This window comes from Netta rufina (assembly GCF_964035555.1).
Source record: "Netta rufina genome assembly, chromosome: 10".
NCBI classification, from domain to species: domain Eukaryota; kingdom Metazoa; phylum Chordata; class Aves; order Anseriformes; family Anatidae; genus Netta; species Netta rufina.
Genome location: NC_140133.1, coordinates 20,093,770 through 20,120,353, shown reverse-complemented (window position 1 = coordinate 20,120,353; position 26,584 = coordinate 20,093,770). Strand labels below are relative to the sequence as shown.

General features: G+C 39.1%; 1 protein-coding gene across 1 annotated transcript in view; it reads right to left on the bottom strand.

The window, feature by feature from the left end:
- Positions 1-8,854: 8,854 nt before the first annotated feature.
- CHL1 (cell adhesion molecule L1 like) overlaps positions 8,855-26,584 on the bottom strand; it is a gene marked incomplete at both ends in the record, with an annotated part of 51,813 nt that continues 34,083 nt past the window's right edge. The window contains 9 exons of the mRNA XM_084292464.1: positions 8,855-9,071; positions 11,011-11,083; positions 11,738-11,869; positions 12,568-12,729; positions 19,928-20,107; positions 21,111-21,233; positions 21,470-21,674; positions 21,836-21,951; positions 24,167-24,389. Of these exons, the coding sequence (XP_084148590.1) occupies positions 8,855-9,071; positions 11,011-11,083; positions 11,738-11,869; positions 12,568-12,729; positions 19,928-20,107; positions 21,111-21,233; positions 21,470-21,674; positions 21,836-21,951; positions 24,167-24,389 (1,431 nt within the window). The remainder of the gene's footprint in view (positions 9,072-11,010; positions 11,084-11,737; positions 11,870-12,567; positions 12,730-19,927; positions 20,108-21,110; positions 21,234-21,469; positions 21,675-21,835; positions 21,952-24,166; positions 24,390-26,584) is intronic.

Genomic DNA, 26,584 nt, shown 5'->3' with positions numbered 1-26,584 from the left:
CACACAAACTCATGTAATATGCTGAATTTCCATGCATAAAATGTGCAAAGGGAAAAAAAAAAAAAAAAAAAAAAAGTGCAAATGTGTGGAAAAGGAGCTTGGGGAAGGGAGGGAAGGGCACACTGAAGCCCACTAGAGGTGACCAGTGCCTCTTGTCTCAGCTACTAAGCAAGCAATGCCACAGAAAACAGCCAGTCCCCAGTCAGGGAGTCCATGCAGGGCTTTGTTTCCCTTTGACAAAGGAAAAAGATGTGCCTAAAAAGTTAATAAGCTGCAAGAAAGAAAAGACTTTTATATTTAGCCCTTGCTGACACGCGTATTCTTTCATTCACATGAGTAAAATCAGAGCCAAAACTGCTGCGTAAATCCACTGCTCTTGCTGTACACAGAGCAAGGAACAAATAAAGCTGCACACACTTCTGCATCTTCACAGGGCTGTGGGTGTCAAAGTCAGCACAAATGTTTCTTCTCTTCCAGCCCCAAAACCATGCCCTCACCATTTTGTGTGGCAAGCCTCTCTTCTAACAGTCTTGGAACCCACATGTCCTTATCTCTGCCTTCCTCCTGCTAGAAAACATGGGTTCCACAGAGTAAAGGAACCAAAAGGAAACAAACAAAAGCACTTGGCCTGCTATATGCTGGTGGATTTTTGCAGGGACTTCACTACAAGTGGGTATACCCATGAGCAAAGGTGTTTTATTAAGTTTTATTCAGTGTGTAGACACTGAAAAGGTGGTGAGAATCACGAGTGGTTTGTGTTTGGGGAAGGCCATGGGTACCCCGACCCATCACACTACATCACATCAAACCTGTGCTGTGAGCACCAGCTTCTTCAAGAGCTCCCTGTAACTTTATAGGATGGCCCTAATTAGGCCTCCTTACATATCCCTAAATACTCCTTCTTACAGTGGAGCCCTAAAGCAGAAATATCCTTTTTGAGCCCCAGTCCAGGCTCCCAACTACATTCCTTGAGGCAGGGCAGTGACGTGGGCCCATAAGTAAAAGTGTACATTTGTAAAAAAACAGACTGAACAATGCCCCAGCCTGACATGAACAGCTCCTTTTGGGAGCATTTAGGGTGCAGCAGCTCAACCACAGTGTGCAGAAATAGCCAACGTGCTTATTTTGTCAGAAAATAGCTGTGGTCTACACCATTGCAGTAAAGCTCATTCCCTTGCCCAAGGAAAGCATCACAATATGGTGAAAATAAAGAAAACCACAAAACCAGAAAACCAGTCAATAATTTTCTCATCAGAACCTCAATATATCTGTATAGAGTGGTTAGAAATGGGTCTCAGTGAGTGCAGTAGGAAAGTGATAAAGATAAGAAATATTTAGCAACGTTCTTAGTACCTTCTTCAGCTGCCTGGATAACTCAGATACCTCCCCACACCCCAGCTCTACTAAAAAAAAAAAAAAAAAAAGGAGAGACATGAAGCTTTAAGACTAATTGAACCAATAATCAAAGGCTGTCTCTAATTCCTGGACTAGGAGGTCAATTACTGAAATAAATTTGACAGCGGATAGATGGTAACAGTGTGCAATTACCATTTAAAGACTTGATAATTATGGCAAGAATTAGTCTGTATTTTCAACTGCAGAAAAATCCATCAGTTTTTAGTGGTTATTATCATGATTATAAGAAGAAATGGCTCAGCTATGTCTTGTCAAACTGACAGAAACCTGAAAATACAATGGGTGCTGATAACAGGCTGATGAAATGAGCTGGTTGAGTTTAAAGTTTCTTTTCCTAAAGTGGAAACTTAAATTGCAGATGTGAGAAAATTTTAATGTTCAGACCATTTGGCAGGGAGGGATGTAGACAAATTTACACTCATAAATAATAGGATTGAGAAATGCATATTTTTATGAGCTTTGCCAAAATTAGTCAGAACATGTGCTGCTCATTCAGAGAAACTCTCAATTTTGAGAGCCAGAGCCACAGTCAGAGTCCTCCCTGTTTGAAGAATTCATGAAGAATTCAATTCTTCCATTCCCCTCTGCTTTTTGAGCCTTTAGGCTGTGCTCTCAGTGCTCCCCAAGCTTGGTGATTAGGTATGGTTTTTGGTCACTTTTTTTTTTTTTTTAAATCTGGAATCTAAGCATTTCTTAGTTATCTCTCCTCCCTTCTTTTTCTTTATTTTTTTTTTTAACTTTAAAACTTAAAATTAAAAAAAAAAAAAAGAAAGAAGAAAAGTTGAGCCATGGCACTGGCTTTGAGCATGTCAGAAACATTGCCTAGGTCTTACTGAATAAGATTTCAAACCTGCAGAGCTCATGAATTTCGGGTGAAAAGGGCTGATGAGCGGGGCTGGTGGTATTTCACCACAGGGACAAATGAACGCTGCTAAATTTCAAGCTCGTTAACAGATGGTAAAAGTCCAAAAGTAATGACATTTTATTGTACTATTGAGGACAGAATATAAGATTTTAACATTAGAAATTATGCTCTGCACTCAAAATAACACCAATAATGGCAAATTAGTATTAAAAGCAAAACACCAAAGCCAAGCACGGTGGTCCTGTATCATCTCCTCGAGCCTGTGCTGAGGAAGTGCAGGCTGGGTGCCACAGGGGCAGCAGGGCTGGGACCTGCAGCCCAGGCTTCTGGCGGTGGCAGCCGCCACTTTGTTCTCCCTCCAGTGAAGCACATGATTGTGAGACTTTTTCTCTCCGTTATGTTATTGGGAAAAGTATAAATCTCATTATTGCAGAATATGAATAATAATGGAAGTGTGGAATGTCCTTGATACCTTCCTGAAAGGTGAATGCTTGTTAGCACGGTCCTGCTGGTTCCTGCATCTACATTGAAGATATTCAGGAGTTTTTGCAGATGAGGAAAGCATTAGAAAAGTCCTGAAACCTTTATGCTAAAGTGAAATAGCTAAACACAAGAGAAAGAGAGAAGGAAAGAAAGGGAGAGAGAGAGAGAGAGACATAGAGACACGAGCATTTCTCTCCCTGATAAATATTCTCAGGATAGTACAGAAAACACCCCAGGGTTAGAAGGCAGTGAGCAATTCATGTCTCACACTTGAGCACAGACTAGATCTTTCAGATTTCTGCTAAGGAGCATTTTTTTTCTTTTTTTCTTTTTTTTTTTTTTAATGGATTTGGTAGCAACATCAGCTGTCACAGATTTGTCTGATGACTTTTAATGAGTTCTCAATAGCAGTGGTTTCACTGTTTTGGGTGTAGGATAGGTGTAACGCTGCTTAGTTAACTTTTGTCCATGGACAGGCAGCATAGAAATAAAGAAATCATATTTTTCTGAATATCATGAGAAAAAAAAAAAAAAAAACAAACACACACACAAAGGCGAGATAACCATTTTAAGACTCAGCAGCAAAAGAATTACAGATATTTTAAGCTTTTTCTAATTTCCTCGGCAAAATAAATAATAAATAAGTCATAAATTTATATAAAATAAATACACTTAGATTTTAGACTTTTAGCATAATTGGGGATTTCCACGTGGGAAGAGAAGGAAAGAGAGGGAATTACAAGGTTTAAGTGTATATTAATACTGATAATGTTATTATCGAAGGTATTTCACTTGCCATTTGGGTTAACACTGTGTGTGCTTAGGGGGTTATGTGATGTTACTGACACAACCAGAGTATATAACGCATTATATAAGTGCTACCGCTATAAAGAATGATAGTTCGGTCCAGGAAAATATTGTGCCATGAAATGAATAAGCCACTTGGACTCAAGGTGCCAGCAGCTCAGGTTCTGCCCTGCTTTGGTGTGGGGCAGGCCAGACTGTCTGTCTGTCTGCCTGCAGCCACACAAACCCACCACAAGCTGCAGAGGCTATGGATGGAGACTGGCAAATAAATATTATCCAAAAAAAAACATCACCAAACCACCACCACCACACACACAAAACCAAAACAAACCTGCTGACTGCAGCTAAGGTTTTTTGAAGATTACATCAAGTCAAACTTTTATTAGCAAAGTTGAATTTCATGTAAAATGAAAATATCTTTTAAAACCATACGTGCACGTATGCATGATACAAACAGCCACTACAGTACAACACGTTTCTCTAAACTTTAATAAATGCACACTAACATTTAGCTCAAAAAGGAACATTAACGGCGACACCACATTTGCTTTGATCTTTTCTCATGAAATTACAAAGTATCTTGTTTAAAGTAAAAATAATAATAAAAAAAGATGAAACAGACAGTATGCTTTGGCTCAAACCCACGCATTGTTTCCTGCATGACAGCTGAACAAACCAGTGCAGATCACAAAACTCGCTTGCTTCATTGTGTAGTTGAAATTTTTAGGTGAAAGATACAGAGCTGCAATGTAAACATGTACTGGTACTCCAACATTGTTGTACACCTTACTCTGAAACACTACACATTTAAAGAGATGCAGCTGAGGGCTTGATCCGTTGTCAAAGAAAGGAAATATTCTTGCCGTGAAGAACTATCTTTACTTATTTATTTTACTGTCTGTTAATAAACAGACATTTACTGTCTGTTCTTTCAGGTACTTGAACTAATCTAGACTTACCACTCACCTGCAATATAACAGCTATAAAAAGTTATGATGAGATTTCCATTCAGAAGTGTCAAAAGATCAGTGAATGTCACTCTAATTTTAGTTTACAAAACTACATGTGGAATTACCGTAAAAACAAACAAACAAAAAACACCCAAACAACCTTTGTATAGAAAGATTGTGCTAATATTTGTTTTCATTTCAAAAAGAATATTGGCCTGAAAAGTTTTATTAAAACCATTTATGCATTGGATCTGACCCATTAAGTCAATGGAAGCAGCAGAGAAAAGAGCTACTCATTAAAATTTGTATAATAAGAACATAACAGAACAGAAAACATTAAATGATATGCTATTTAAATCCATTTTAACTTGCATTACAGACATTTTTATATTGCTACACATACAAACATTTTAATCCATAGAGAAAAGCCATTTTCTGTTTTGATTTTTAATCTTGCTCTTGCTATGGATCCAGCCCCAGAGGAGGTTTGATGCTCAGCCCCATATGTCTCTGCTGAAGAGTGGCACAGAAATACCACAGCAGAAGTGGCACAGCAGAGCCAAATGTAACCAAGTGAACACGTATGGAACCAGGGAATTAATAATTACCTATCTGACACGGTCTACAGGTTCACACACTGGCCATGGCTGACTTAAATATACCTGGCCAGAGCAAAAATATGATATTCGATTAACAGACTATTTTGGAACAGCTGTACAGCTGGTGGCACTTTTCATTCAACCTGCATGGCCACATTTTCTCTCACCTGTAACAACGTGCCCTGGACAAAAATTGAACCCATCTCCTGGCAATCACAGAAATCTGCTTGGGAAGGTGTAAGCTTGTTCTGGTATTTTACTTCTGAAAACAAATCTCTAAAAATCCCTTTGTATCCTACACTTTCCAAAATACGCTGTGTGAGTGGTGTCCTTACAATATAAAATAAAATGACAATAGAGAAGAAAAAAAAAAAAAAAAAAAGGAAGAAAAAAAAAAGTAAATGGAAAAGAAATGACTGGAAAAGAGAAAAACGTTCCTGTGAGTTCGACTCACTGGGAGTTTCAGCCATTTGGTTAATATTCATTGGGCATATTCCTCAAAAGTCAGCGCACACTGCACAAATTCCATTGCACATCTTTTTGTCACTGTATGATTTTTAGGCCCTGAGGCATAATGAAACACTAACATTAAGATTTAAGGATCTGAATTAAAATTTTAATAGAAAAAGCACTCATACCAGCACAGATGAGTAGCACATCACAGGAATGTCATAAACATCTCTTAGCAGCAACAGAGCAAGTGATAGCACAGGGGATTTATTCATTCTTCGATAATTTGACACTCGCTAATATGATTTGAAATTTGTGTCTGTTTAACATAGGTGTTTTCTGGGACAATGAGGCTGGTTGATCTGCATCAACCCGAGTACAAGAAAACACAACCATGACTGCCGATGGGTTGCATCCAGCCTTGCACTGAGGAGGGTCCTGGGTGAGGACCCCACGGGTGGGAAAGCTCTGTTTGTTTCAGCCCTTCCCGAGCTCTGCACAGGGAAGCATGTGAAAACATGGGGGAAGCCTGCCCTAATTTTATTCCTTGACTGTCCCTTGAACATCTTTCACTAATGACACTCTCTCAGTGCCCCTCCAGGAAATGCCAAGGGATTTTGTAAGCTTATGCAGGCTAGGGAAGGTGAGGCTAAGGAAGGTGAGGAGCAATGTGAGATGGAGATGAATCCTTGGTATGTGCAGACTGGTGTTTTAGGATCTATTTCTCCAAGGACTGGAGAAAGCTGCAAGTGGCCCCGCTTTCACCCCTAGAGATTTCCAGTGGCTGGGAGATAGAAGATTTGGGGATTCACTTTAAAATTTACACTTTAAAATTCACTTTTAAAATTTTTAAGTATCAGCAGAAATATCTCAATTTGAAACACAAAACATTTAAATGAAAATGACTGAGGAAACAAAACAATGGCAGTACATTGCAGTAGCTTGCACTAGTGCAGGTGATTCCTGGAGGAAATACCTTAAAACAAGAAGAAGCTTGTAACAGAGGCTGTCACAAGCCTCATCACCTCTAAGGCTTCATCCGGGTTGGGCTACAACAGACCAGATGAAGACAAAGATGCTGGTGGAAAATGTCTCTGTTGACAAGATACCAGTTTTCACATTTCTCTAGTTATGCCCTCCATTCTTTACAAATGAAGATTTATTTATTTATTTATTAAATGAAGATGACTTTGGGCTTCCTCAGCATTTGGACTGAGTGAAACACAGAAATAAGAACTTTATAAATAATAAAAAAATAATAATGAATGACTCAGTCAAGTCCTTCACTTTTCAGGGGTCGTGGACATGGAGTGGAACTGTTTTGGATTCAGGGTAGATTCCTGCTCATCCTGCCATGCTCAAACAGTTAGGGTTTAGGGTGTTTTTTGTTTGTTTGCTTTTGTTTTGAGATGGCTGTTTGGGGTTTGCTTTTTCAAAACAGAGGCTGCAGGAAAGGTCCTTATGAGAAAAAAAAAAAAAAAAAGAAGAGAAAAAAAAAAGAGTAATATATTCAAAGTACTGAGCACCAAAGACCCCTTCCTATGTTCAGAAATCACTGAGCACATCTGACAGTCCAGCTGCCCAGTGAGGATCCCACATGCGTGGTTAGCTGCCTGTGGTCCACAGCCTTTCCTCTGCCAGCCAAGTACATTTCTTTGTGCGACTAACAGAGCTTTAGATGTCAGCATTACCTGTAAACCCATAACCATGTGAGTAATCCTTGCTTCCTCTCTTTCTTCCATTGAAATAATGGAGACCATGAAGGAGCCATCAGGGATATTTCCCTAATTAATACCATGACATAAAATGGCTTTTAGGACCTCCTAGAGTAAGTTTTTAAAAAATATTTAACTTGAAGTTATGGTCACTTTTAAGTTCAAAAAAAAATGAAACAATATTAACACTCAACTCAAATAAGCATATTTCAAAATACAAATCTTTTTAAAGAAAATCAGGAGATTCCAATAGAAAAAGACCAAAAAAATGTGCTGTACAGCTTTGCTGAGTTAGTAGTGGAAAGGACTGGAAAAGAACAGAACCAGATTTAAACCAGCATTCAGTAAACAAAATATAAAAGAAACTATGCCATAATATTTTCTCTTTGCTTTTGTCTTTGTTTATTTAACAATGATCTGGTGAAAATAAACGATCTCTCAAAAAAGCCAGGTAGATTCATTTTATGGGACCCTAAAAGGAAGTAAAATTTATGACTGGTATACACACAACTCTGTCAAAAACTAGTTTTGCTGGCTGAAACTCATACTGAGAAGCAATTCTATTCCTACACAGCTATACAGACCCATGCTAGCAACATGTCTCATTTCAAAATAAAACAAGGCTAATTTTCACTTGTGTCAATATTAATATCATCTGTACAACGTCTCCATGAAATGTATGCTAGCACACAAATATACAGATATGAGACGGACAAAAAGCGCTTTGCTTAGAAACACAGCTTGCAGAGACTGAGGAAAATAAAATAAAATAAAATTATTTCCAATGATGGTGGATGGGAACCCTGTTTCGCCTTGCCACAGGAAAGTTACTGCAGCTTAACTTATTTAAGGAAATAGTGCCAGCTACTGGACAGAAGATTTATCCACAAGGCCAGAGCTTCATCTTTTCAGAGCATATTTTCTGTGGATAAAGTTGCATTTCAAAGTACTGATAATTGCAGTCAACTGTAACCACTAAAATAATTTTAGAATATCAAAAGCAAAGGAGTTTATGTATTTATGAAAAAAAAATATAATATATAGAATATATTTCTTAAGTAGTTTAAAATATCATTTTTCTCATTAGGATGCACTATGTCACTTTGCAGAGTAACCTGTCTTTTTGTTCACTTTCCTTGTTCTGTTCTGACCTCAGTAATGCTGAGGTCACGAGGGAATTGTATGTATAAATGTATGTACAAAGTGACAACAGCCAAACAAGAAAAAAAATATGCTATACAGAGAAACATATTCCAAACCTAAGAAACATGGCAAAGCAGTTAACTATACATATGTAACACTGAGAAATTCCATTTTGGTAGGACTGAGTGATACACTTTGTATAATAAAGAATGTTTTGTTGTGTTTCTATTAGAATAAAACACCTGAAAATTAGGATGGAAAAGTCTCAAAAATCATCTCTTAGTGGCAGTGACTTTTTTTTCTATTACCTGGATGTCAGGTTCCTGACTGTCTCAACTGGTAACCTGCTTCCAATTGCTTGTGGTAACTGTGGAGTACTAATCAAGATAAATAGCACAATTAAACATGAATCTTCTCACTAGTATTTTACGCGTGCAGAGGAAAAGTTGCCGTAGAGCTCCCAGTGCTTTCGACTGATCCTTTTTCCTTAGATCCAGAATAAGCTCCAATAAATGAACCATCTTCATTGAACATCCCGTGCTCCCCTTCTCCATAATCTACCAGACTATCAGCACTTTCGGTGGCTTTAATGTCCCCGTTAATTGACCGGAGGCTGCCTTTCAGCGGCTTTTCATCGCTGTCACTACAAAACAAAGAAATGCCTTTCCAAAAATCTAGCCTTTGATTGCATGCATGGAAACTGCTCTTCTACTGTGAAAACGGGAGGGAAGAGCAAAGGAACATTTCTCTGTGGGTTGTATATTGAGAACAACATGAACATGAGTTCTGCTTGGTGCAGTGGATATCAGCCAGTTCATCTACACTGACCTATTGTATGGCTGAATTTCCCATGGGTATGATGGTCTGATTATCAGAATTAATAACATATTAATCTGCTCATATATCATATTTGTTCAATGACTTTTTTTTTTTTTTTGGAAATGGACAAACCATCAAAACTAAGAAAAAAAATAAAAAGAGGAAATTACATTATCTATTCATCCTAATAGCAACACAGAAGAATAACCAAAGCAGCCTAACCTCTCCTGACTGATCATGACATTTGGTTGACCTTTACTTATCTCTAAAGAATTGAGAAAACGCTTTCAGCTAAAGGCCATTTTTAACTTCCTGTTAAAAGGAAGTTAAAATTTTGCAGTGCCTTGGCTCACTCAATAAAAAATGACGGTGAAACCTATCTTAACTGTAGAGAGAGGTCTTGTGGCCATACATATGGCCATAGGTGTCTCCCACGTCACTGTTCTTCATGTTTACCATCTCCCATGAGGTGCCTCCAGCAGCTTTGGCTGTAACTGATTTCTCTGTGAATTGAAGCTGGTTCCAATCAGCCCACCACTGCTTGTATGGCTGCAGCATCCTGCACATCCTGCAGGCTGCTCACTCACATGGCTAAAGTCTGCCCCTGCCTCTGAAGCTGAACAGGGGCTGAGGGTAAAGGAAACGTTCCAGATTTTTCTGCATATTCTAAATGTGTTTTCAGCTCTCAAAAATAATCATACACAAAGGGGAGGGGGAAGGTAGATTAAAAGAGTATTAAAAAAAAAAAAATAGGGCTCTGAACCAGGTACATAATTACTCAGGAACTGTTCTTGCTAACGCCAATTCAGAGTGAAAGATTTGGTAACATTATATGAGGAAAGACAGAGAAATGCACCTGAACTTTACCTCTTCAGCAGATAATCAACTACATGTATAATCTATACAGTAAAAATATTTGCTACTTTTCTGTACATGGCATTTCTATTTATAAAAAAAAAGACAAGTTTGGACTTTGAGGGGAAAGGACAGGGGGTTAAAGTTATTAACCTCAGGACTTTCTTACCTTTCTAAATATTTGTCCCATTAGAAAGCATTAAAAATTAAATAAAGATGAAATTATGCAGAAAAAAAAAGCCTATTCCAGTACAAATAATGTAGTATATATAACTGGGATTTCACCAGAAATTTTATGTCTTTAAGGCCAGCATGGCTCTTATATCAATGCTTTTTTCTTCATACCACACTTACATGATATTGCAAGTTTTAGATATTTTAAAGCAGACAAAGTGATTATTTCAGTTCTCCTACAGAAACTTCTGTAGTGAGGTGTTTTATTTTGTTTGCTCATTTGTTTGTTTTTGTCATCTCTTACAGTATTTCAAACTTTTATTTGTTTTGTTCCACAAAATGAACATCCCCCATGTTACGTGATGAGGCATGACTGGCTTTCAGAAGTCCATTGAAGACATAGAATTCTTTCTATTGACTTCAGTGGACATCAACGCAGGATGCCCAAATTATCAAATATATTTACATTATTCATACAATGCTAAATAATAATAATAAAAAATGAAAAATGACCACTGATACATCAACATTTACTTATATCTCAACCTGGGGGGATTTAAGTATACTGGATATACCTGTATATCCCTACTATTATCCGCTCCTGTCAGGTTTGCTTTGAAAATGAAAAATAGAGTTACTTGCATGCTAGAAAAAATGTCCTAAATAAAGATGACATCTGAAAACAAACAAAAGCCCAACAAACAGAAACGCTTGTTAAAGCAGGTCCTATTTACCTATATTCCCCAAAGATTTCATCTTTTATTGATTGAGCTTCGGGATCTGGATGCAAATCTTCTTTTTCTTTCACTGTACAAATAAAATAAAGCACAGATCTGTATGCCGTGTTCCGTTGTGGACTTTTTGTTTTGCAGGCACAATGGGAAAACCACCTGCCATTACCTACAGCCTAAACCTGAGGGCACCATCTCGCCCTATGTGTCTGACAGTACCCAACAAGCATGCTTCCACTGAGAGCTTGGTGCCTCCACTGAATTGTTAAGAAAGCTGGCAAGTGCTTACACATAAATCCTTACTCGTCACTTTGAAAGCTGAAGAATTATGATTAGCAAAACATCCTGTTGTTCAGCAGTTTGGCTGCACATGGAAGTTATGGCAGTAGTTAAGCAGCATTTATCAGGCTGAAGTGTGCACATGTCCCAGCCAAGGGAGGCTCAGAAGTGCAGCTGGTGAAAAGCCTCTATGGGTGGATTAAGCACTGAAAGATTCAAAAAGCAATATCGAGGGTCTGAGCTAGATCTCTGACCAGCACACAGCACTGTCTCACCCAGAGAGCATGATTTCACTTCTATTCATTAAAATCCATTCTGTGGATATTTATCAAAAGCTACAAAACCTAATTGGATGTTTTTGCTTGTGGCTTTGCAGTCTCTAGAGATAAAAGTCTGAAGAATGTTTGTTGTTAACATGCGAACATAGCGGAAGGACAATAAATTAATTTACCTGAATATTTTCCTCCTTTATTTCTTCTGACAAAGCAAATAGTTAGCAGCAGTAGGGTGAGTAAGGCAACGGCACACATCAGTCCAATAAACCACCCCTGGGTGGAAATCCCATCGTAAATGCCAGCATAGGCTTCATGAAACAGAAGAGGAGTTCAAAAAAAAAAAAAAAAAAAACAACAAAAAACAAAAACAAAGACATCAATCAGAGGAAAATGGCAACACCTGCCATAAAATGAATACATAACATTTTCTTCACTGAATCATAATTGAATCAGACTATTGCTATTGTGTTCAACTTAAAGAAATACAAGACAGAAATATGTCCAGAGCGTGACATTCTTAGACTTCAGGTGAATGTGCTGTCTACAGGGCACAATATAGACATTTTGGGAAGGTAATTGTGAGAGAGTATTTGACTCAAAGGATTAATGCCAAATAGGAAAGCTGAACAGAGAATTGTTAAGCCTCTCATGCAAAAGCAGTTTTGTGAAAGAAACAGAGTTAAAAGTGCACCTGATGCATGCAAAGCACTGGACTGGCACATTTAAAATGGGTTATATCACAGCAATACCCTTTCAATATCACATAGGAGGTAAAGCTATGTTTTGTAAGGGTTTGTAATTGTTCCAGGCCCTTGTGCTTCAGTTAAAGCACAGACTTGTTTACACTCCTATGGGACTCAATTGCAAGAGTCAACTTTAAAACCACAGGACATAACGATGCAATAATGTCTTTGGTACACTTCCACTGCACAATGTCACACGAAACGTCAACATTTACTGACATTCAAAAGAAATCTTTGTCACCTTGAAGGGTTTCATTTCTCACCTCTCCCCCTTGTCTCAATTACATCTTCAAAAATGCTATTGTTATCAACCCAATTCTTAGTCACTAGACGAACTGTATATTCAGTTCCAGGCTCAAGTGCCTCAATGGGGTGAAACTTTTGGGTGGGGTTTACTGCTTCTGAAATCTTGCCGATCCCTTTACCTATGGAATGTACATATTCAAGTCATATTGATTAATTGAACTCATTAAACAAAAGGCCCGTGAAATACATAGTTATAAATAATGCAAGTAACACAAATATGACACATGAGGATTTTTAACGTTTATCATCAGATAATCTGATTTTCAAAAACAGAGAATAAACTAAAAAAACATTCTCCCTATTTGATTTTTAATATTCCATCAGATAAAACAAACAGCAGACTGAAATAATCCTGATGTTTATGAAGGGTTTTGTACATTTCCCAGGATGAAAGTTAATATTGATGGGGGATTATGGATCTGCTTTAACTAATGCGTGCTTAAAAAATTACGACTTGAAAAATGGGCTTGCTTCGTATAGATAATCTGGGGTTTGATGCTTCTCCCATTGAACGGAACTCAGCAGGGAAGCACAGACAGCTTGTTATCTGGAAATGGATTCTTATATGTCTCATAAAAAAAAAATTAACATTGGGATTTGTAACTCATTTCTCCCCTGACAGTGATTTTCCATGTCCTTTTAAAGTCCACAATGCCCACAATGCACTGTTTTAGATACAATGGAAGCTTTCTTTTAAATCAACATTTAGGTATTTAAATGTTCTTGATGAGTTTAATATTTGATTAAGAGGTAAAAGGGAATTTCCAATAGGTCTCATTTTAGAGCCTCTTTACTTGCAAAAGGCCTGCTGTAACATTAGTCTGCATTAAGATCACAGAGTATTAAATATACCTTTTAAAAATATCATTTGTGGGTAACAGAAAGAGGACTTCTCTGAACATGAGCACTCACTGTGTGAACACCGCAAACAGTCAATTCAGCCAGGCACATTTGGACTTGTGTGTTCACATGGGGAATCTCTGTAGTTAACCAATGGGCACAACATGTGTGCTCACCCTCAATTTTAGAAAACAAAATTTGAAAGCTACCACTAGTAAGGATAGCTCTTTAATTGCATTCAGTTGCCTAATTTACGTGATTTATCTGGCCATCCTTTCGAAGTCTTTTAAGTTAAGGATTGAGCCCACGGTATAATTTGGAAACTACTTGACCAATTAGCACTGAAAGTATAATGATGCTCATTAATACTTAAGCTAGAAAACAAGCAAAGCAAGAAGCTTTGAGAGATTAGGGCTTAGTTGACAGCTGAAGAAAAAAATAAAATAAAATAAGATTAAGACCAACGTAAGCACAATCAAAGAAGCAGTTCAAGAAGTTTTCCAAGACAAGTGTACATGTATTGCAATAAGCAGTTAAATTAGTAGACCATTGGAACCCACAGGGAACACATACAGCTGAAAAACTGCTGATAGTGAAGCACAGCAAATTAGCATAAATTAATCCATCAACTGGTAGTTTTTGCTAAGTGAAGTATATGAAATTCGGACATAAGTTTTAATCAAACTACAAATTAAGCAACAGGATACCACAGGTACATTTTAATTCCATGTTCTAAAATCAAGACATCACAAAAATACATTTAATGTAAACAGTATCCATAACGTAATAAGAATTGATGTGAACTTAAAACCCATTGTGCATTACACACCACGTAACACATATGCATGCCAAGCAGAAATGATAATCACATATTCCAATCTGCAAACAGCATAGGTCTCCTTGGGGTCACTGAATTCCTAGGAAGCAAAATGTTCAACCTAGAGCTCAATGGTATACCACAGCTGTGATTCATGGGCATTTTGTTACACCACTCTCATAAGTCCACATATCCCGCCTATTTGTTCCCCTCCGTCTCCGGGGAAATGGGGATGTCCTTAAGACTGTCCAGTGATAAGCAATTACGTGATTTTTTTTTTTTTCCTCACACGCTTTCTTTCTGGTCTGTGTTAAACAATCAATTTGGCACCTAAAGAAGAGAAAGCATTGCTAATTGGGACATGTGTGGTAGTTGGAATAGAAAAACAAAAACAAAAACAAAAACAAAACAAACAGTGTACCACCCTGAAAAATAAGGAAATGCTCAACACACAGAAAGGTCAGTGAGCTGCAGAAATTAGCTTCAGAAAATTGAAAGCAGTTGGGTTAGGTTTTTAATCTACAATAGGGGAGAAGCATTAATAATAAAGGCATATCACCAGCACTTCTCATCCTCCCCCACTATTTATCAACCATACCATGGGACTTGCATGAACATTAAACACTGAACTGCAATTTTACAATATTCCTACTGGGCTTTGAGATTTATGAGAGCAACAGAACACACTTTTTTTTTTTTTTTTTTTTTTTTTGTAGAAGCTTATGGTATAAAGGGAAAAACAATATAAACTGCCCCCAAAGACTTACAAGTCTGCTAGTTCTCCAAAAGTTAGCACATCCGTTATAAAACATGCTTAACTAAAAAAGCTGGCAGTCTAACAGCTAAATACTAATTGTGGGCAACATCCTAATTTATAACCATACCTTTCTAAATACATCTGCTGCAATAAATGGGAAGATGAACTTTCATTAGTTTTTCCCTACTGCCTGGCTATTAAAAGTGTATAAATACGCACCACAAGTATCCTTCATCTTCTGTGCTTTTTTAGTACAGGAAGTAATTCATGCTAAATTGGGAATATTTTAAACTGTAGATTAGCAAACCTGCTGTGTGTAAGATTTATTGAGAAGAATTTATAGGTGAGGTTACTGAGCTAGCGATCAACTGTTTGTAGGAGAGATCTGAGCTCAGACAAGAAGAAAGGTTATAGTTTGTTTCATCTCTTGCTGCGTCTCTTTTGCACTGGCTGCACTGAGGAAGGCTGCTAACAGAGAAGAAAGGAAGGCATAATACATAGCTAAGGCATAAAGTTAACTGCAAATTTGCTTAAAGTACTCAGAGACTGATATATTTAGCATATTATATTTCATATGTTTATTTTTAGGCATATTAGACATCAAGCTCACAGTGAGAGGGTTTTGAAGCAGTGACATATCACACCCTCCTCCTCCCTGTGCAGCAGGTGCCCCAGCTGCAGCAGAGGCAGCAGAACAGTGAGGCACAAATGGTAGAAAAGGAAACTTGTGAGCAAAAGTTCGAGTTCTCTTCATTGTGACAAAACAGGGTATGTTTTCTCCCAGGATCTGGGGCTTTGGTGGTAACAACGCCAGTGGTTACACATGGCTAAATCAGTTACATTTTTCCTCTTTAGCTGTGCTGGTGGCAAAAGAGAACTAAAACCATGTTTTGTTACAAATAGTTGCTTTCCTCATCTTACAATGTGTGCTGAAGTTTAGTACTTCTTGTTAAGATTTTAAAAACCCTGGGGGAGTTAAGTACCAATTGCCATTGATATAAAATGAAACTGGTGAACTTCCATTCCGTGGCTTCTCTGCAAAATAAAGCCACAGTTGTGCAGCTTCCTCTGGATGAAATTTTCATTAAAGCTTGCAATTTTGGACACACAGTAATCATTGTCAACATGTAATGCATATTTAGTAATCCTTCAGAAACACTGGTAGCTCTAGATAAAAGGAAGCTTTGTGTTAAAAAAAAAAAAAAATAAAATAAAAAGAAAAAGGACTGTTATATTAAATGATTTTTTTTCATATACGTTAGAACATTATTTTGTGTTATACTTCTGAGAGGTAGTGATCATTGGGAAATCAACATTTTCAAGGGGAAAATTAATTAGTTTGTAGGTCATTTAAGAAATACTGACTGAAAATGAAAAATTAGAGATAAAACATTTTCTAAAGACAGAATACCTTCATCTTTGGAATGAAACCAAGATAAGTCCACAAAAATTAAACTATTATTTATTTTGCAGTACAATGCAAATACCCCTTTGCCCAGGTTCTTCATGATTGCCCACAGTATTTTGTCAAAAATAGATAAAGACCTTTGGTTGTATTATAACATTTCATGTGTGAGTAATTTTTAAATAAGTTTAAGATATTTCATAGGAAAGTGGTATTTCAGTTAAGGGAGTTTACATTAGCTGCCAATGCACATGGTGTTTGGTTATGCAACAAGGATGCTATAAATGAAAGTTTTTCTACGGCTTACTTCTATTTCTCACTAATTCTGGTGGGTCTACATTTAACCTAGAGACAAATATTAAACTGCGGCTTTCCCCCATTAAATAATTACAGGGAGACAGCATCTTCTGACAGAGGCAGCACTGTGGTTTAGGGGGCTCTGCCTCTGCTGCCAGGCATGTGCAGGCTGCAGAGCTGCACTGTTCCATCCAGGAATGAAGGAAGAGAGATGTGAGCAGAAGTTTTTATTTCCCTATCGCACCCACTCACTGACCTTTTGGTAAAGAGTTGTTAACCAAAGGGACGTGTAACTCCTGATAAACAAGAGAGAGAATCTGAAAGGTTCATTCACAGAAGAAGATACTGCGACTGTAGACAGACAGTAGAATTTACCCATTTATCTGCACAGGGATTTATAATTATTTAATTGGCAATTTTTAATTTTTTTTTTTTTTTAAACTAAATTCAGTCATTCTTGCTGTCACTGTCAGGAAACAGTTTGCATAGAAATTACACACTTGCAAAATTATTATTTAGAGCACAATAATTTTCCCCACTCAGACTTTTTTTTTTAGTGGTGATGCATGCGTACTCACATATGTTCAAAAAAAAAAAAAAAAAAAAGAGAGCAATAGAAGTGTTGCAGTGTTGCAGATCAAGTATATCAATGATAAAATGTGAATGATTCCATTGCTCCTACTTTGACATCTCCACTTTCCTGGCAGAATGCATTGTGAAATTCTTCAATACCCCTGGCACAGCCTGCACAGGCCATACCGCAGCAGTGGAAGCTATTCAGAGTCTTAAAATGAACAATGAGAACTTTATGTTTTCATTACCAAAAGCAGGATGTACTGGATATGGAATCACTGAATCAAAACCCAAAGCAGCCTGGAGTCCTCTGTCATGGAGTTTCATTTCAGAGGGCACCACATTTTATATCTGTCATTTATGTGGGTCATTTTAAGTGATGAACTTTGACTTCTGAAATCGTTCCATTTTTTCAAAGAGAGAGATTGGTTTAATTTTGAGCAATCACCTTGCTTCCCATATCACAGTCTAAAAACCCAAGAAGGTCACTGAAAAGTGTTTTGTTTTTTTTTTTTTTTAACCTATCACATTTAGTTGAAAAATGTCCAAACAATTTACCCAGCAAATAATGACACAAAACTCTAATGGCATTTCAGTGACAGATGCAGTGTCCTAACTTAAGGTGGCTTGAGAACGAGCAAATTTGTGCAAGGGGCACACATTCATCACAGAACTGGACCCTTGCAGCTTTTGCTACTCTATTCTACATGTGTTCCACAAGAAGCAGTCGTTGCTTTTGCTGAAACAAAGTCTTAGGAAAGAAAAGAATGAGAGCAAAATGAATGGCACTGTTATTATCATTTTAAACATGTCATACAGGGATGTCAGAAATCTGACAAGGTTACTTAAAGAAATAACAGACTTTCAAGTTGCCAAAACACATCATCCTGACTGCCCAATGAAGGCCAGAAGAGGTACCTAAGAAAGTAAAATTATGTATTTTTAGCATGGGAAAAAAAAAAAAAAAAAAAAGAATCTTTTACTTTTTTTACTGAAGAATGTTAAACCATGCTGCTTTTAATTCCTACCACCTTGTATATTACAGCACATCTGGAGTCTTCAGGGAAGAGCTGACTTGTACAGCAAGGACATTGCACATTGGGGAAGGAGCTGACTTGTACAGCAAGGAGGTACCAAACAGTCTGCAAGGATGCAGTGCCTCACCTAAAGTGAACAGTATGGTACAGGCAGCCTACTAAGCACAGCTTCTGTAAGAGGGAAGGGATGACTAGAAAACCTTGCAACAAAGGCAAAGGGGATATATCACCAAAACAGAAGTTTTTAAGGACAAAGTCTGTAAAATCTACAGAGAAATACAATGATGTAATTTGGGACTTGGACATTCCCTGGGATGATTTTCCACACAAGTCTCACAGAAACAAGTAGGGAAACCCTGGACCAGATTTGTACACAGTGCTCCAGCCTGGGCAGGGCAATTTCCTTGTAATAATATCTGTGGGACTGCAGGTGGAAGGGGAAACCATTGCAGAGGGGAGGAAATGCCTGTGTGAGACAGGGAAAAGCCCTGGGGCGCCCCTGCTCCAGCAGCTGAGGTCAGGCAGGACATTTCTCCTTCAGTTTATGCATCTGTTTAGAGAGGTGTGCATTTTGTAACTAGAAATGGAGCAGAGAAACATTTAGGGTAGCCTAAAATCAGCCAAAAGTGGATAAAAAAATGGAACAAAACAGAATTTTTGTTCCACCAGTGTAGAAAGCAGCTAGTATTTAATGACTGGATCCTGATCTGGGACCTCATAAGTTAAAGTACTTTGTACTTGTTTCTTTTCTACAGTTCCAGTCAACAAGGAGATTTTGCAGCTTGGAAGTCTGATAGGATATCGTGCAACAAGGACCATTTTTCTATTTTATATCAACATTGTTCCAGACTGTTATCATTGATAAAAATGATGAAGCCAGGACTCTTTTGCTTATCACATTCTCCTTCCCCACGGTAATTGCACAGCAATGGTTTCTGATTAATAGCAAGGACTTGTTGTTTGGTATTGTAGAGTTTTTAGACTTGCTGAGTACAGTATATTTTATTTCATTTCATCTGTATGAAAAAAAATGAGCTATAATACAGTGCTTGTAGATTTTCCTTAAAATTACTGATTGTCAATGTTTTAGGGTATGCTATAAGTGGCATAAAAAGGTTTACTTCCAGTCTCCAATAAAATAATATATATAAAAAAAGGATTAAATACCCTACAGTCATATTTACATTCATATGGATTTTCCATGTCACATAACCATCCCTAGTACCCTTGGGAGTCCCCCATTTTCACACAAGGGCAGAATTTGTTTTTATAATATTGCTGAGGACAGATTTAGATCTTCAATTTTCTGTTCACAACTAAATGCAATAGACTGATCCTAGTATAGCTTACAGAGCTGATCAGAAGGGACAGAAACACCGTACTGTATGGGAAATGGAGCAGATAAGCTCAACTTTTCTGAAGAGCTGCATGGCTATATTAAAAACTTCATTGGTTGTTCTTATGGCCAGAAAAACAAATTTATTTCCTCTAATTCCAAAGAAAATGTCAAGCCTGGAATATTCTCAGTATTTTTTTTTTTCCGTTATTGTTAAAGCTTCTTCACATGAAAACATATTGCCCATTAACTTACTCCCTTGAGCCATTGTTAATCCTTCTTCCGTGACCGGATTCCCGCAGCCCTTGGCTGTGCAGGCCTTGACATAGAACTTGTACTTGGTGCTGGCGCTGAGGCCCGAGAGCCTCCAGCTGAGCGTGGACCGGTTCGCCACACTGATGTCATTCAGAGGCCCGATTTCATGAGTTTCATTTACTGAAAGAGAAAGTGAGGTCAGATCTGGCGGCCAAAGCCTGCAAAGACTCACAGTGCCAAGGGTGCTCCTGCTAGGGAGGCATGCTGTGTCCCGTTGCAGGGGTGAAGCCTGGACGAGCACACTGCACCCTCCTGCTGAGCACCAAGATGGGATCTCTCCTGCCCATGCCAACCTCCCAGCTGCTCGGTGAGCTATCACTGATCTTAAAAAGCTCCCTGATTCTAGATATGCATACACTGAGTGGGAGGGAAGAATTACTGTCTCTTAGAACATTAATTATATATGAATTGCTTTTCACTTTGCTTTCAAACATCTGCAGACTTTCACCAGCAAGTTAACGGTGGTTGTTGTGCCTCATTGCAGCTGGCAGCAGCAGCAGGAGGGGCCGTAGCTCCCAAACTACCTTAATAGTTGGTCTGAAAGCAAGTCTTCTGTACACTCAGGACTTCAGATGTTACTCAATAACATGACTCAAGAGGCAATTACCTGCATTTCTGCTACCGAGCAGGGAGGAGGTACCTACAGACAAGATGTGAAAATCCTAACGAACACAGCCGAAGCGTTCTCACTACAAAGCGTTTTGTGTTGAACAAATTTAAATTCAGTAAAAAGTACCTACAATTTATTGATTTTCTTAACTACTATATTAGGCATAATTTATAAATATGAAACAACTGAAATAGCTAGCAAAATGTGGAATAATGCATGGCAGCAATGTGAGTTTACTTGTATCAGTAAAACACACAGAAAACTTTTTGCTCTGGAAAATGACCTTGCCCTGCCCTCTAGCAGGCAGTGTGCACATCACAACTCGAAACAAGCTGCTCAGATGCTGTGGCTGTTATACAGATGCTGGAAACAGGCTTTCTCATCAGCCTTCTGCACATACAATACTCCCTACTTCTCCCTCTCTCCCCCTCCTCCCCCCCCCCCCCCCCCTTTTTTTTTTTTTATAAACTAATAGTGTTTAAATTCTAAAGTCAAAGCAAAACAAGCACATACTTATCTGGTACTGTAAAATGTAGCCGGTAAGGTGGCCGTTGGCCTTCTTGGGAAGTCCCCAGGACAGTGTGACAGAGTCCTTGTCAAAGTTCAGGATTTTCAGAAAACGGGGTTGTTCAGGGACTGAAGATACAGGGATTAGTTCACAGAAAGCACTGCACAAGTCTGTCTCTATATGCACTTGTTAAATGAGGATATAGTTTAGCTCAATACCTGAAGTTCCCCAACCTACAGTTCCCCTTTCTAGTGAACAGTGTTATGACCATTGGCGATTTTACAACCACTTTAATTTATGAAATCAAGTTGTTTTGTTACATGGACAATTTAAATTTATTCCCTTCCATCCCGCTTCTTCTTACCTCCTTCTGGAGTTTCAAACACCACAGGAGAGCTTTCCGGTCCATCGCCCTTGGAGTTGTAAGCCAGAACAGTCAAGCGGAATTCACTGAAGGGCTCCAGACCAGGAATCATCCCATAATTTCTGTCTCCTACAAATGTTAGGTGGTGTTTCTCTGGGTGATGTCTTTTCCCATCCAGCATGCTTTTTGTTTTCCACCAACTGACCTGCATTGAGATTGGCATTTCTATAACAAATTACCTTTGATGGGGCTGAACACTATATTGATTTCTCTCATCTTCCCAGAAATGAGATTGTGATCTATCATTGACAAAGGATTCATTTAATAGTTTGTTAAACTGCATGCAATTAACGAGAAATTCATAACCTTATAGCCTTTTAAATGTCCACGAACTCTGTCCCTTGGTATTCCAAACCAGAAGACTTTGACCAGCGTGCTGTTGACAATATCCACTGAGACGCCGGAAGGAGCAGCATCTGGAGCTGTAAAAACAGGAGCGATGCATATTAAAGATGCTTACGGGAGCTCAGTTTCACACCATTTGTATGCTACAGGGCTTGGCTTTCCAGCTCAAGCTGTGCCAGCTCATGCAGTCTTCCTGCAGGCAAGAAAAAAGTCATTCCACCTGCATCCAGTGGGTGAAACAGGCCAATAAATGTTATTTTGCGGTATCAGAGCTTTCTGCTGAGGGCTGGAATACAGGTGCACTGGGACATATGAATTTCTACACCCGTATTTATGATTTCCTGTTTCAAGTAATGCTTACAGTACTGAGAAGAATAAAAAAATGATTAACACAGCATTCAAAAAGGCAATCATAAAGTTTTTTTTTTTTTTTTCCCAATCAATTTCATTTTATAGCTAAACTCATTTAACGGTAGGATTTTAATCACTGCACAACAGAGAGAGCTATTATAGAGCCTAAAAGAAAAAGGAAAAAAAAAAAAAAGAAAAAGAAAGAAACAAACAAACAAAAAACACAAAAGAGGCCTTGATCCACTGACAACTGAATAGTACGGAAGATAGAAGCAGATGTTAAATTAGATCCACCCTAGACACATAAAGCAAACAAACATGCTGTGGTGTCCTTATTCTCGCTGTCCTCCACCTCTTCTGTGATCCAGCAAATGGGGGAGAGGAAACTTCTACAGCACTCCCCAGTGCCCACCTCTGGCTGGGCAGAGGCTGCCCTCCAGTCCAAGGCCACCCCAGTGCTAAAGCCTGATGCTGGTGAAACACCAGGATTCACTCAGTAGGTTTTAAAATCAACCTGGAGCTTTTTGACCATTTGATGTCACTTAGGATGGATGGTGCTACCTCATCACAGCTGCTGCAGAAGCTGCAACAAGAGGAGGTGGCTGCAGCACCCCCAGTGACCACGCCAGTGGGAGTGCTGGCTGCAGGAGCTGGCTGATAAACGCAGCTCGTGGCAGTCTGGGCATCTCACTGAGCAAAAAACACATGCTGGTCTTAGGGTAAGACACTGTAGACTTTCCAAAGGCTATTCAGTCTGTCAGTTTATTTCATTTTGGGGAAAACGGATGAAAGATTTCAGATTCTGCATAGGATGAAAACTGTCTGCCTTTAATAAGATTAATTGGCAGATCTGAAAGGCAGAGCTCTTGCTGACACCCCTGCCAACTGTTCCCAGCCTCTGCCACCAAGTGTTTGCAAATGCAATAACCATTTGTATTTGGGATCAGGGAAGCTTGGCACCCCACACTAGCTGGCCACCAGGCTGTTTACTCCCTCAGTGATATAAATCCTTAAATCCTACAAAAAAGGTTCTTTTTAAAGGGAGGTTGGCGTTTCATTGCTGCAAATGGGTAAATTTCCAGTCATCCAAATACCTTCTGTAGCCATGCAGTAAACACCAAAGGGGAAAGACTGCTTTCAGAAATGCTGGGATGGACCCAGCAGTGCTATTACCCAGTGTCCCACAGATTGTAGAAGGGCTGTCACAGCCCTTGTGACACCAGCATTAATTCTATTAGCAGAGAAATCCTCCTGCATGCTCACCTCTCACAATGGGAGATGATTATTAAGGCCCACCATGAAATTGGAGCTCGAAGAGGACATGTAAAGGGTCAGTATCAGAAGTGGTGGCTGTGACCTAGGGCGGCCCAGGCATCTATTACCTGAACGTGGGTAGCAAGGGGAGAAAGCTGCTTTGGTTTGGCCCAGACTATGCACAGTTGGCAAAGCCCAAGAGCAGAGGTGGGCCAGTGCTGAGAAACTCCATGGAGAGGGCTCAGAGCAGGAGTAAACCCGAAGCTAGGCCTTGTGGTGGAGGAAGATTTCTCCAGAGACAAGGGGAGGCCTGGGAGGGGGCTGTGCCACCAGGGGGACACAAAAAGCTGTTGGACAGAAACCCAAGTTAAAGGTTTGTCCCCCCTGAGCTCAGCACAACTGCTGCAGTAATTCACAGACTTCTTTGTGGACTGCAGCCTTCAAATGAATATCCAGATTAAATCAGCACTGAAATGAATAAAAGCATGAGGGACCTGTCCACAGAGCTGGAGTCCACTGTGCCCAGCACAAGAAGTGTCTGTCTCTCTGGCGGCCCAGCACTTTCAACAGCTGTATTTAGGCATTTTGGCTGCAGGCTGCCCAATCTATCGCTCCCCGTCTAAATGTTTTGCATCACAAGACACACTCACTAAGCACATTTTTCACGGGAAAGTTCCCGTTACTTACTATCCTCTCCTGAATATCCAGTGGTGATGTTTGGTTCGGGACCAGTTCCTAAATTATTTACTGCTTGGACCTTGATCTCATAGGGCACGAAAGTGGGGGTGTTCCTCAGGGTCAGGGAGTGTTTCTTCACCAATTCCTCATTCCAATCAGTCTCGACGCCACGCTGCCGCCAGCTGACTTTGTACTCCAGCCCTGGCCCATTTCGCTCCGTGGGCTTCAACGGCTGTGGGAGAACAGGAGATGTTAAAAGAGACCCATAAGTTGTTGGGATTTGTTTTGTTTTGCTTGGATTTTTTTTTCTGTGATTTAAACCGCATGCCTTTTAGCGCAACTAAAATGCATATTTTGGCATAAGGCTATTTGTGCCTTTTAGTACAGCTAAAATGCATTTCATCTTAGAATTTTATGTAGCACAGCAAGTTGGGTCATTAAAATTTAGATTTGTTCTAAATACGTGCCAAATGCTTGAAATTATGCCTGGTCATTTAATGGGCAACTGCTGTGCTATCAGTTCTTACTGATCAGCTGAAGACTTCGTCACAGCATGGTTCTCATCTAATTAACACAAATTTATAAAATATTAGAAGACATATAACAATGACTTGTCATGAGACATTCTCCAACTGAGTTTCTTTCTCTGAAAATGTACCTCTTTAATTAATAATGTTAATTGGTCACATGCACTACCCCAAAATGATGTGTATGTGTTTTGGGGGGAGGTTACCAGTCCATTGAAATATCTGTGGATATTTTCCACCACAAACTACTCTTAAAAATATTTCAATGAAACATTATACATATCAAATATATAACGCCTGATATGTAGCCAAGCCACACACAAAGCCCAGATCAGCACACCTTGGTCAGAGAAGTGCAGAAGCCTGAAATGAAACGACATCGACTGAGTGTCAGCAGAGCACTGTTTCCCACTGACCGGCTCACCCACTGCTCCTCGCATGTGGGGACTGAAGGTGATGCAAAGAGCATCTATAAAACTTGAACAGCTCTCTTCAAGGCATGCCAAAAAACTGAGTGTTTTTCCATGGTATTAATTTGTCCTACAGATTGACTTACCGAAAACTCATTGAATTCTGTTCAGCTGGGGCAGGACAATGTTAAGCAAACCTAGCTCTTGGCCATGTGCAAAAATTCCCTTTTACTTGCTCTGAGGGTACAAGGACCAAAGCCATGCACCCTCCCATTCATGACCTTCAGGATGACTGTGGTGAAAGGGCTGGTATGCCACACAGCTTTCTAATAGGCAGTGCTGGGTTGAAGCTCCTCCACGGCAAAGAACCCATGGAATGGGATTTGCAAGAGAAGCTGGAGAAGTAAAAATTCCTACTAAAAAATAACTTCTTGTTTGGAATAAAATTTCAGCACTGCTTGACTCCTATTTTGATCTCCCTTAATGCTGCAAATCCTTGGCTGAAAAGCTAGTCACTAATGCTCATCTGGTCTCTTAATCCAAAGTAGGCAGATTAACATCATTTTGCAGCCTTTGTCTGCCAGAAATAGTATTTTTTTTTCTTTTTTTGTGAAATTCAGTGCCTAGCATTTTCTCTGGAAGGCATGCAGAAAACACCATAAATAAATGAATATCCTGTTTATGACATTTAAATGATTCAATGAGATTTAACAAAGCCTTTCCATCCCATTCTCTCTCTTTAGCCTCAATTTTCACTTTTACTTTTGCCATGTCTGAGCTGGGATTACTGGCAGGGATGGTGGTTCCTTCCCAGCTCAGCCAAGGCTTCAGCCCACTGCTGGCCCTAGCACCTTCACCCACCCGTGATGAGTACCACCACTCTGCTTTTCCTCCAAGAAGCAGGTTTGTCTTCCTTGACTACATCATTCAGCAAAAATCCACTTTCAAATCCAAGTCAACAGATCTAAAGGGCCATCTCCTTTTTGGCATGATTATAGCCTGAAGTGCAAATTCACACTTGGGAAATATTTATTGTTCTTTGCTGCAAGCAGCAGATTGAAAAGTAAATCTCATGTAAATTGTGTTTAATTCAAGCCACAAAAAAAAAAAAAAAAAAAAAAAATATGCGTCCTTCCACAGTTGTTGAAGCTTGTGTTAAATGGAGGAATATATATCTCTCTAAATTGTTGGCACAGAAGCTGTAAGCTTAAAAGTCAGAGAAATTGAAGTCTGGAAACCATCCTCAACACTTTTACGTGATTCCTTTGACACATGATCAGGAACTGTATCTGCACTCCTTTAGCTTGTGGTGTAGAAATTCAAACTCACGTTCTCTTGGCCAAGTGATCTGAGTCATTGTCAAACCTCCAGGCTCAAGGAGCAGAAACTCTGTGCCTGGCCAAGGAACAGGTCCTCTACCTGGCCCTGGCTGCTCCTCCTGCAGAGCAGGGTAAGACCATGGCTATTGCAAGCACTCCCTTGCATGCAAG